General features: G+C 38.2%; 1 protein-coding gene across 8 annotated transcripts in view; it reads right to left on the bottom strand.

Moving 5' to 3' along the window:
• LOC101741527 (v-src sarcoma (Schmidt-Ruppin A-2) viral oncogene homolog (avian)) overlaps positions 1-13,215 on the bottom strand; it is a 54,444-nt gene that overhangs the window by 28,618 nt on the left and 12,611 nt on the right. For 4 of the 8 annotated variants that reach the window (XM_038021721.2, XM_038021724.2, XM_012691069.4 and 1 more), the window contains exon 1: positions 9,889-11,053. The exons of 3 other annotated variants lie outside the window; for them this stretch is intronic. In XM_038021721.2, coding sequence (XP_037877649.1) covers positions 9,889-10,061 — 173 coding nt within the window. In that variant the 5' untranslated portion in view covers positions 10,062-11,053. 8 annotated transcript variants of the gene reach the window in all.

Genomic DNA, 13,215 nt, shown 5'->3' with positions numbered 1-13,215 from the left:
GTTCACTGATTGTAAGCCTCATGTCCGTAAAGAGCTTTTTAAATTTCATAAGTAAACAGTTTATTGTACAATATCGACTAACTAATTGAAACAAAAGCTTTTTTACCTCGTGACTAAAGTCAGACTTTGTCGATGTGGTCGTAAAAACTCGTTCCTAGTTCAGCATTGGTATTCCTGCATTCTTAATATTGTTTTTGATTCCAATTTAGTGCAAAAGATGTGAGTTCTTCCACTCAAAGATACACAGGCCTTCCCAAATTTATATCTTACTTCCTCATCGCTAACCTTTTATCCAGCTATATCAGACTTCTATATTTTTAGCGATTGATTTGACTGTTTTAGTTTGAAAATTTTATTGACAGACAGCTTCGGTTGGCCTTATCTTTTTAATGTTAAAAGTAACTACCTACATATTTAAATTATATTACATAAATAGCTGATAACTTTTGTACTAGAGATGTATATTTATTATTAGGAATAATCGAAAGACTGAGGCGGTTAATCTTCGCAGGAGATATTGTGATTAAGGTATTTCCTATAAAAAAGGAATAAGAAAACCAACACATATTATTTTAATATTGCTTTCTAAACTATTAACAAATCTGGTGAAATAATAGTTTAAAGCAAACGTTAGGGGCAACAAGGAGTTATAAATCTACAAAAAATTCGATTCTAGTCGGATTCGAGTGATCATTATACTTTAACACAACTCCTACAAACAGGAGTATATAACCTTGATGTAAGTCGATAGAACGTCACGGATTACTGAGTATCAAACCTTTCCGTTGGATTAATAAATATAACAGACACGATGTTGATTTCAATTCATATCTATTATAATTGCCACTTTATCTGCATATATGCGTGACCTGCTATCATTCTGGGTCGCGCTGCTTCATGTCATTGGTTTTATTTTGTTACTTCAGTCGAATGCAATAAATCAATTATTATTTTCATAGTATTAAGTACTTACAATTAATAATTTAACGAAATCTTTTGTTTCAATCACTTTAAGATTGAATATTCATTCCATATGCGTGATTTGTCACTGTCACGATATTGAACAACAACGCTTTTTGCGGTATAATATTCCAAACGTAATCAATAGTGTATGTTTCAATTTCGATTTTTTTTATCTAAACAAGTGACTTAAAGCATAAATACTCCAAGATTTAATGTTTTTTAATAATTGTATTTATTGCTCGATCTAGATCGCCATTCGATCGTTAGCATTGTCTAGTACATATTTTCAATGAGAATGTTTAAAATGTGTTAATAGGTGTATGTATATACAGTGTTGATACTTTGGCTGATAAAAAAATAAGATAACGGGAGTAAGTCCATTTTATTCTTCATTTAAATTCTATACCTACTAACTTTAACATTAAAACAGTAAAATCATTAAAAACATGAACAATTTCTTCAATTTTCTTCAATTTTTGTTGCAAGTAATTTTTGGACACATAAAATTAATTTCCAATCAAATAAAAACGAAAAAAGAAATAGCAATTTCAACAAATTTCATAAATGGTTCCCAGGTCTCGGACACCAAGCACATCGAATACACTAAAACGATTACGTAATAAACGATGCCAAGATTCAAAATTTTCACTATGAGCCGCCAATTTACGCATGCATGGTGCCAGACCCGTTGCCTGGCAACATACACGTGTATGGTTGCGAATATTTTAGTCTACTTTCACAAGTTAAAGGCGAGCGTATCTCGTTCACAGTAAAAGTGATGACGATAAGTTACGTATCATTATTTGGCAATCTACGAGTATTCTACATAAATTATTATGAACCTCTTAATGTTAATTCGTTTTAATATACTGAGCTTTTATCTCTATTAACTATTAAATCATACAAATACAAGCTTGAGGTTTTCGATCTCTATACTATCGAATATTACAACCATTTATTATACCTTTGTTCATTTCATACAATACCCAAAAGAGAATACGAAAAAAAGAAAAAGTTTTAATGGCGTAAATAAGGAAGACGTAGATGTTAACGGGCCATCGAAACTCATCGACAACACAGGAATACCGCCTCCCACTTTGAGTCATGCGGTTAAAATCTCACTTCCAAATAACTAACAGCAAATAAAAACGAAGTAAATACACACGAATCCAGCACTAACTAACTAATAATTAATCAAAATTATTCATTCAGAAGTTCAAATGTTACACGGTAACATTGTCCTAGGAAATACACAATCATATTCATGATTTTATACTATTGTCAATGTATTACTGCTGGACGACGAGTTTAAAAACCCTAAGGGAAATTAACTGTACAAAATGAGCATCGCAATATATTCAAAAACTTCTCTGAAAGAGTTCTGTTCATATCATACATAAGTATAAAGAAAATCTGAAATAAAAATACTTTTATAATTATAATTCTTTATAGCTTGTTGCTCTCATTAATGTCTTTCTTCTAGCTGCGTGTACGACATCTACTACATCTAAATACCGTTTTTATCGGACGGCGAGAGCGAAGGAACTTCCAAATTTTTAAAACTCGATTGTCATTTTATTCGAAATGTCTCTCGAATCGGGTAGCTCTCAAACTAGTTGTCCACATAAATTGCAATTGACTTAGCCTTCATCTATATATTAATACGTGAAGCGAAAACTTTGTATCCCTTTTTACGAAAATTGCGCGGACGAAGGAGTGTGATAATTTCCACACTTATAGAGAATATAGAGAAGAAGTGCACATAGCTAATATTTTTTTAAATAATTCATAAAAGATACATTGATTCAATAAAAAAACCATTACACACAATGCCATGTATTTGACACAACACATACTTATAAATATACTATTCTTTATTGTCAATTGTCAAACATTTGTAATTGTTTGTGGTCAAATTGAGAATAGATCAGTATTGTTTGTTTTTCAGATTATTTATTTATAGTGTAGTTTTGGCGAAATCTGTGATTATAATAAAGAAGTATAATATGACAATAGAACCGAAATCTATATATTAATACGTGAAGCAAAAACCTTGTATCCCTTTTTACGAAAATTGCGCGGACGGAGGAGTATGAAAATTTCCACACTTATAGAGAATATAGAGAAGGAGTGCACAATGCTAATATTTTTTTTAAATAATGCATAAAAGATACATTAAATCAATAAAGAAAACATTACACACACTACATACCATGTATTTGACGCACACACGCATGCATACTATTTATCGTCAAACTTTTGTTCTTGGCGTCTGTTGTCAAATTGAGAATAGATTAAATATTGTTTGCCTTTGTTAATATTTTTTATAGTATAGTCTTGGCGAAATTTGTGATTATAGAAGTATAAAATACAATCATAATAGTGTACAAACTTACAATTCCAATTAATTATAGTCGAATTTCGGACTACTGCGGGACCTCTAGTAATGTTTAAACATAAAATTTCAATTAATTATAGTCGAATTTCGACTACTGCGGGACCACTAGTTTTGACTTAAAGTACCAAATTTTTTTTTTAATCACGTCACATCCTCTTAACTTAGATGGCAGGCAGCATTATTGTTATGCTTATGGGCTTTTTTTTTTTTTTTTTTTTTTCGGGTAGAGGGCCGAACCTCCTACGAGGTCCCCGCGCCTAGGGGGCGCGCGGGGTATGTGAGACTTAACGATCTGCAGGTGTTGAGAGCAGATCGCGGGCCCAAGGATTTTAGGGCCCACCCACTAAACGACTCCCCTGCACTCTTACACCCGACGTCCGATCTCCGTCCGGGGTCAGAACCTGGACAGAGTAGGGGGGTTCCCGCGGTCAACACTACAACCAGACACGCGGCGCCACCCCGAGGACGCCCGACCGACGGGTCGTCGAGGCGATAGTCGACAACCAACGACGTCGGTCTCCGCGGTACGGCGGCCCTACCAGGCCGCCCGGGCGGTGCCGCTGGTGTTCCGGGATACCCCGCTGGGCCAGAACCAGCCTGCCAGGTCGGAACGCGATACACCGCCGACCGGGTTGCTCTTCAACAGTATGTTCGGCGACGACAGCGACGACGAAAATGCGGACCGCATCGCAGTCCGCAGCCGCCGACGCGCCGTCCCGTCCTCCTGGTGCCAGCGCGCTAGAGTGACGGTAGCGTGCGGCGCAGCCTCAACCCCCTTAGGTCGCCCCGTGACCATCACCGGGAGGAGACTGCCTCCTCATAGGGGCTGGAGCTGGACAAACGCCCTCCTCCGACCCCCGGCTCGACGGCGGCGGCACGGCGCCGAGAGGGAAGAAGAGCTCTCCCTCTCCCGTTCCGCCGCCTCCTTCTGCGAGATGGTGGACTCGCAGAAGTCGAGCATCGCCTGCCAGGACTCGTCGCTGCCGAGCATCGTAGCCACGACGGTCGGAAGCGACAAGTCCGGTCCTATTTTTGCAACGAGGACGCGGCGCTGCTCCGCGAAAGCGGTGCAGTACGCGAGCGTGTGCTCCGCCGTGTCCTCGTTGCAGCCACTGCAGTGGTGGCACTTCGGCGTCGGCTCCCTCCGGGCGACGAGGTGTAGGTAGCGACCGAAACAGCCGTGTCCCGTGAGCACCTGCGTCGCTCGGAAGGTGAGACGTCCTCGGTCGCGATTCACCCAGTCCGAGAGGACCGGGCGGATCGCCTCGACGGTCCGTCGCCCGTAGGCGGGGTCCGCCAGGCGGCGAGACCACGCCTCGAGCACGGCACGCCGAGATTGAAGCTTCCGCGCTCGAACTTCCGCCGCGCCGGGACGCGGCTCCCCCCTGGAGCGGAGATCGCATCGCCACGCGTAATCCGCAGCGAGCGCCTCCGCTTCCAGGTCCCAGGGAGGCGTCCCAGCTAGCACGCACGCCGCCTCGAACGAGACGGTACGGTATCCACGAACCGCCCTGACCGCAATCGCGCGTTGCGGACGTCGCAACGCCGCAACGTTGTCGCGGGTCAGGGCGTGGCACCACACGGGAGCCCCGTACAGTGCCATCGACCGCACCACCCCCGTGTAGAGGCGGCGCACCACCACGTCAGGCCCCCCGACGTTCGGCAACAGCCGACTCAGCGAGCCGGCGGCTGCCATCAGTCGGGGACCTAATCTTTCAAAGTGAGCGCGAAAGCTCCAAAAATCCATGCTTATGGGCTGCGTTAACCGTCTAGCTTTAGGAGGAATTTCAGCTTGTCTACACATATAAACTAATAATAAAAACAACGGTGAGGAAATTACGACCCCAATACATTGCGAACATAGCTGCTGACGCTTATTGGCAATAAAATTATCATTTAAATCTTAAATTTCACTCCTATTAAATACATTTTGCTTCATTTCAGTTTATCTAAAAAATATTTTTTAACAGAAATATAATAAAATCCTTATATTTCTCTGTTGATAATTCGTAATTGGCATATTATACAGAGACAAAGCTCAGTTTCTAACGAACGTGAGTTTTAATTTTGACATGTTCCGGAGTTCGTAGTAAATTCGAAATTTACATTTTTATCAATATTCTGTTTAATGTTTTTAACTTTTCGATACTACTAATAGAAATTCTAGCCATAAACAGCGTTAGAATAAAAAAATACATTAAATTTGTATTTCGAAACACTCATTCATACAAGTATATACATATAGTCATTGAAGATTCAATGTGTTTTCTCACTTTTCTCTTGTTCATCCTGTCTTAGCACAACATCGAAAGTTTGACGTTCACGTTACGGTGACGTTACACAATTTTAATACGTCGATCGTCGGTGACCACGTAAGCCGTAAAGTATTGGAAAAGTCGGAAATACATAATATTATGACAATGACAAAAAAAAACGATGTTAAGCTGTAAAAATAGTTTTAATTATGCCTACGACTTGCAAAAACCGAAGAAAACATCAAACCACGTTGTTAAGTATTTTTGTATTAAAACGGAGTGGATGATAATGCGAACCAAATCGCTGTGATAGCATTAAACAAAGTAAGTATGGGCCAAATGCAAAATACTCTATCCGCTCATTATTAGTCGAATGTTTGTGTAAGTTGGTAAGTAAGAATGGTTGTGTAAGTAAACGATAACTTAAAAGTGAATAGGGTGGTAAAATAAAACCACTTCTCGAGGGGTATGCAAGGGAGGTCACAGAAAAATATCCGGCTTCGGTGATAGTTTTTTGGGGTGAAATGTCAGCCCAGGCGTATCAAGCTACGACTTTTAGAAGGTGGTTAAACATCTTAAACACACCCTGTTCCCTAATAAAAAATAGTCCTTCCAGAAGATTCAGCCATGTCATAAAATTCGATCTCCATAAGCGTAGCAGGAAAGGAACGTTTATGAGTTCATTCTTTCTGAAGCTTGAATCGATCTTATCCATTGGATTATGCTTTATGGTGTCTTTTAGAAAGTATTTAGGATCCCTAAAACATGATAGGTCGTACAAAATATTCCTATGTAGAAAGTGGGAGTTTTAATTAATATCTGGTCACAGCAATCACAACCGCCAAGCCAGCCAGACCGTCGTTATTTTATAGAAGCTGAAAGTTTCTCGAAACGGGTAGGCCTGTTTAGATTATAGTGGTTTTTGCAAGTAGATGGTAACGTATCAGCCTGAATTCGTTTAATTACATGGCTCATTTTTTCCATATTTTCTTCTGGATAGTACTAGAAAACGAACTTGTATAAAATAATTTAAAAAAAAAACTCACGGCCATAAAAAACGGCCACAGGCTAATCGAGAAAAAATAGAATGAGCTACTTTTAAATGATATTTATATTAATGTATAAACTAACACACACTGCGACACTAGTCGTTTCATGTAATAGAAAAAAAAAACAAGATTTTCTTGCATCACTATTTATATTTTATAGCAATTTAAGATTAAGTGTAAAGATTGGAGTTTTAAATTTTAACATATTTGCTACGTAGCTTTTACTTTTAAATTCTTTAAAAACTTTGAGAGTAATAATGTGTTTGTTTAAAATTAAAAAAACGACCATGTATATACGTTATTTCTGAATGTGTAACTAATTAATATTCTATATTAGGTATATTCCAGTTATTTTGATCGATAATTTATTCATATTAATTTGCTATGATATAATGATGAGTCAAAATGACAGGCTAAGAAATGAAGAAAAAAAATCTATTACGATTAAGCAACAAAATTTTAATGATTTTATGTAATCGCAGATAAAACATAATCAGGAAATGTTTTAGCAGTTGACTTCTGATACCTATTTAACCACTCAGTAGTTTCTTTTTTTATGATTAATGGATTACTGGTGGCCCGGAGGCCTTTCCCGTTTGACTAAGACAGGTGGACGAGCAAAGACTCAGCCAGGATGGGTGCGATTTACTAACAGCTACCCGGGCGCCTCCAAAGGAGACCTAACAACTCAAGAGCAGCTGCTTCGCGGATGAATCTACTACCGGATCGGAATCGCGCGAGGACCGCTGAGAAGACCCGGCGAGAAACTCAGCGGACTAATGTTTCGGTTAAGTTGCACGTCGAACTCTTTGCCGAGTTCCACCAGTTCGGTTACCGGGGTCCCTAATCCTGCTTCTAGTGTTAGAGCAAAATGCGTATAATGCAAGGTTTATTGGATCTGATGGATCGATAAGAACGTGACAGTAGTTTCATAGTATTTTTACAATTGCAGACAAATGAACACAAGCTGGTGGGACTTTGTAGTCGTCGTGGCCTAACGGATAAAACGTCCGGTGCATTCGTGTTGAAGCGATGCACCGGTGTTCGAATCCCGCAGGCGGGTAACAATTTTTCTAATGAAATACGTACTTGACAAATGTTCACGATTGACTTTCACGGTGAAGGAATAACATCGTGTAATAAAAATGAAACCCGCAAAATTATAATTTGCGTAATTACTGGTGGTATGACCTCTTGTGAGTCCGCGCGGGTGGGGTACCACCACTCTGCCTATTTCTGCTGTGAAGCAGTAATGCGTTTCGGTTTGAAGGGTGGGGCAGCCGTTGTAACTATACTTGAGACCTTAGAACTTGTATCTCAAGGTGGGAGGCGCATTCACCTTGTGGATGTCTATGGGCTCTAGTAACCACTTAACACCAGGTGGGCTGTGAGCTCGTCCACCCATCTAAGCAAAAAAAAAAAAAATGTCAAACTTCAATAGAAATTGTTACGTTTGCGCACATAGAAATCGGCAATGCTAGAGGGACAATGGCTAGCATGGAAGCAGTCGTGCGTTCTAGTTTGAGGGGTAGAGGAACAGTGGTTCTCAGTACTATTGAAAATTCGATTTCATGTCAAGGTGACATTTACGTTGTGATACCTATCATGGGCTCCAGTGACCACTTAACATCAGGGGGTCAGCTCGTTCACCCGTAACACCCGCACACCGCAATATCGACGCAATAAAATAATAATAAATCAACAACAAAATATAGGCTTCTTTACTAGGTACTACTAAGGAATCTGTTCAAATAGAAGCCATAAGGCGCTGTTAGACGACTTTGAAGTATTTTCAATGTTCAAATTTATTTATGAAATCCATTTTCGAATAGATATCCAGTGAATCACGCAGGGCATCTCGGTATCGGTGTCACTGAATTTTTGAAAACATCCGATAATACCTGGATAGATTATAAACAGGAACTGTTATTACGTCTGTATTATTATCAACGGGACATTTAATCTATATGTATAAAAATGAATTGCTGTTCGTTAGTCTCGCTAAAACTCGAGAACGGCTGGACCGATTTGGCTAATTTTGGTCTTGAATTATTTGTAGAAGTCCAGAGAAGGTTTAAAAAGATAAATATGAAAATGCTCGAAATTAAATAAAAATAACAATTTTGTTTTTCCTTTCATGCGTCCCCCGTCGGACAGATTCCTTTTGTTTGTTTTAAGTTTATTTGATACAAAAGTTTAGGTCTTTTATTTATCGATTGAGGTACTACGAAGTCTGCCAGGTCAACTAGTTTATAATAAAAACCTTTAAAATAGTTTGTTTATAATCTGCGCGGCCTTGTAAAATTTAAGAACAACACTAGTTACGGTTCAGAGTATTATTAGTATTATGTAGGAACCTATCGGACTCATAGTCCACCAGGTCTCGCAACGTGAATACCGGCATCGACACTGAAACATGAAGTCGAAGTCTTAATTGTACTGTAATAAAAACTATTCCAACTCCTTCAACCGGATCGCAGACTAGGTACTTCGTAACCGTAGTAGACAAAAACACAAATACATACAGGATACATATTTATTAATCTCTCAACGTATAGATCGTTGGTGAATGCGTTAGATACGTTAATACTTATAAAAATTGGTATCTGCCTAAGAATTTGTACGGAATAGTACAAGGACTAAGAAATTTATAATATACAAAGTAGGTACCGGATCTCTTGACTAAGCTCCTAGTAAGCTTCTAAGAGATTGGCCAAGTTAATTTGTTTTCACAATTGCTATCCAGAATACATGATTTTTATATAAAGCTTTGTATGTAAATTATATTATTACGAAGTTGTAATGCAAATAACTCCATTGCATTAATATATAACACTCATACTTGAAGGTATCTATACTTTCTTTTGTCGTTGCAATATCTGAACAGCAATGTGTGCGTCAGATATTGCGAAAAGTAAAAACGAGTTTTCCTCAAAGAAGCAGCACTTTAAATCTGGTCATTTTTTGTACCGTAAGCATATATACGATGTATGTATGTAGATGGTTTTATAAAGAGTGTCCAAAACTTTTAATATTATTATACTTTTAGTAATTAAGCTAGCCTTCTAATTACTTCAGGATTTTATAAGTTTCATTATTTTTGTGGCGGACTAACAAGTTTTATTATTTTAAATAGCTATATAATTTAATAATTACGCAACCGATTTACTTTTAATTTTATGATAGTGGCCACGTTTTCTGCACACAAAAAATACAAAATTACCTTGAATGGTCATTAACAGCAACATCAACATCGAAGAAGATGTCAACTAATTCGCCAATGTCCGATTCTGGTGTTAACGACGGTGGCAACGATATCGAAGGAGTTGCGGCGCCATTCACAGAGTGAACACCGCAGTTGAAAAGCATGGGCTCGGATTGAACCACGGGCAGCATGTTTATAGCACAATCCAATGTTCAAAAGCACTGTTCTTGAAATCAATGTCACAAAATAACTCAAAACAACACACTTCATATACACATCGAAACGTACACTGCATTGCGCCACAATTGCCGCGACGTATTTTTATGATAGAGATTATACCTACTAGACAGAAACACTTTCAAAATAAAAATTCTTAAACACTGAGCTGTTTTGATTTATTCTCCGTTAACGTGTGATGTATCTGAAGCGCTACATGCAATAACTTCATTACGTAGTGATAGTGCAATTTCCTATCGATATCCAAGCGAAACGTTCGCTACGAAACGACGATGAAAGTCAACTGAAAGACGAGACGCAGATATACATACATCCTTTTCGTTCGCGGCTTTACGAATTATCAACACGACGAACGGCGGGCTGCGCGGCGCGGCGCTACGTATAACTTCGACGGAGACGATGATGACGGCAGCTGCTGTAGCATGGCGGGCGACGGCGCGGCGCGATGGAGGCGGCGAGTGGGAAAAGCCGGACCGCGGGACTGACAGAATAGTATTGCTCGTACACTCACACCCACGTCATTTTCGATTCACCCTACTCTGCGATCTCGCTCACTAAAACCGATACGATTTTTTTTTCGCCAAACTGGACCCGAAATTCTACGACTTACTTAATGCGAGCGTTAGAATTTCGTTTCGATTTAAATAACTTTGCTGGAGATTTATATAATAATGGAACAAGCTGAGGTTTACGCCATAATGTTTTTGTAAATTCAATACATTAGCAAAAAAATAGTAACCATGTCATTTAGTACTCTTGTATATAAAAAAAATTATAATATATATTTTAAGAAATTAATGTTTAATTAATTTACATTAATTTATATTTAAATATAGATTCGTATATTTGTCATTCTCTTCTATTTAATAGAATTTTAAAGATGTAGTGTTACGTAGGTTTTTTTGTTCTTTTTATTAAGCTTTTCACTATATTAAATTTGGTACCATACTTATTTGTTAGCATTTTATTTTAAAATAATAATTATGGGTTTTTGCGCCATTTTTATTAATGAAACAATTTAAAACGCTTGGAATGCTGTCAGACAAGTTATACGCGCATAAAGTTCCAAGCGTCGCGAACGGTGATGGATATCTAAGCAATCAAGTCACCGGAAGTGGTGGTGTCAGACAGACCGATCCCCGCGCAGTTCGCACAAGACGACCTATTAACTGATAACTGAAGCGTGATAAAAATATTTTCAAGAATAAATCTGCTATTATCCAACTACTGTAAGACATTATAAAAGCTTATCGAAATTTTGGGTTTGATATAGGTTATAACAGCATACTGGTCATCTTTTTAGACGCTTTATATTAGCTTTATACAGTCGTCGTGGCCTAAAGGATAAGACGTCCGGTGCATTCGTGTTGAAGCGATGCACCGGTGTTCGAATCCCGCAGGCGGGTACCAATTTTTCTAATGAAATATGTACTCAACAAAATGTTCACGATTGACTTCCACGGTGAAGGAATAACATCGTGTAATAAAAATCAAACCCGCAAAATTATAATTTGCGTAATTACTGGTGGTAGGACCTCTTGTGAGTCCGCGCGGATAGGTACCACCGCCCTGCTTATTTCTGCCGTGAAGCAGTAATGCGTTTCGGTTTGAAGGGTGGGGTAGCCGTTGTAACTATACTGAGACTTTAGAACTTGTATCTCAAGGTGGGTGGCGCGTCTACGTTGTAGATGTCTATGGGCTCCAGTAACCACTTAACATCAGGTGGGCTGTGAGCTCGTCCACCCATCTAAGCAATAAAAAAAAAAAAAAAAAAAAAAAAAAGCTTCACTTGTTTGTATGTATGTTTGTATGTTTGTAACTGACTCCTTTAGACGTGATTTTGACCCACTTTAAACGGCCAGATTTCATTCAAACTTTGTAGATTTATCGAGGACTGATGAAAATACACTAATTTGATAAGATTATTTAGTTGAATTTTATATAAATCGTGTTTTTTAGTTTTTTTTAATTATTATTTATTAGTATTATTATACATTATTTCAGTTCAACAGTAATTATAATTGTTTTTTAAAGGAATAAAAAACTAAATAAATAATACACCTAGTACCTAACAGAAATAACGTCACGATTACTAACGCATAAAACTATTGCGAAATAACTTACAATCATTATTTGAATGTAGGTCAATAAAAATAAATTAACGAGAATAAATTATGTCAACCACCACTTTTTACCTCAAACAGTAACCAATATAAATGTTGTTTGGGACAGTTTATTCTTCATGTGAAACAATTTACACAGAACTGTGCATCATTCACAAATGAATCATTTTAGTAGGTCAGTGTCAGGCCGATACACAGCGACGCGGCGATGGTTACGAGTTTAACGTGTATTTTCGTTCTATTTAATATAAGAATTATTAGATGATTAATTGCAAGAGCCACGTAAAGGTGGGGCACAAGTTGGTGTGACGTAGGCTCAGAGCAGGGTAGCGGTCTAACGAAGATATTAAAGGAGGGGAATTCGAACGAAGTGTGCGCCGCAAGTCGCGACGGCCGTGTACCACGTCATTGCCGTGACCTACTGACATAGATCCGCGGGGCCGCCTGCACCGATATCTGCACGCGCCGCGCTCTTCCTCTATATTGCCTCTTTACAACCTACGTACTAACTCACCTGTTTTGCATATTTAAAAACTATCCCTTTTTGGGATCGACTACTTTTTAAACACATTTTAACTACTTCTTATTTGTCGATTATTCAATGTCATTTTTCATACAATTAAACAACGATTGCACGATGTTAAAAGTAAAGTACAAAGATAAACAAAACGTATATTTTTTTAAATTTATATAACTATTTTTATTAAACAGTTATTATGACAAACTTTGAACGGAGTATTATCTATATATATAAAAATGAATTGCTGTTCATTAGTCTCGCTAAAACTCGAGAACGGCTGGACCGATTTGGCAATTGTGGTCTTGAATTATTTGTGGAAGTCCAGAGAAGGTTTAAAAGGTAAATAAATATGAAAATGCTCGGAATTAAATAAAAATAACAATTTTGTTTTCCTTTTCATGTGTCCTCCGTCGGACGGATTCCTTTTGTTTGTTTTAAGTTTATTTTATACAAAAGTTTAGGTCT

Source organism: Bombyx mori, chromosome 4 (genome assembly GCF_030269925.1).
Source record: "Bombyx mori chromosome 4, ASM3026992v2".
NCBI lineage: Eukaryota > Metazoa > Arthropoda > Insecta > Lepidoptera > Bombycidae > Bombyx > Bombyx mori.
Note: the sequence above shows the minus strand (reverse complement) of the source record. Positions and strands in the feature narration are given on the sequence as shown.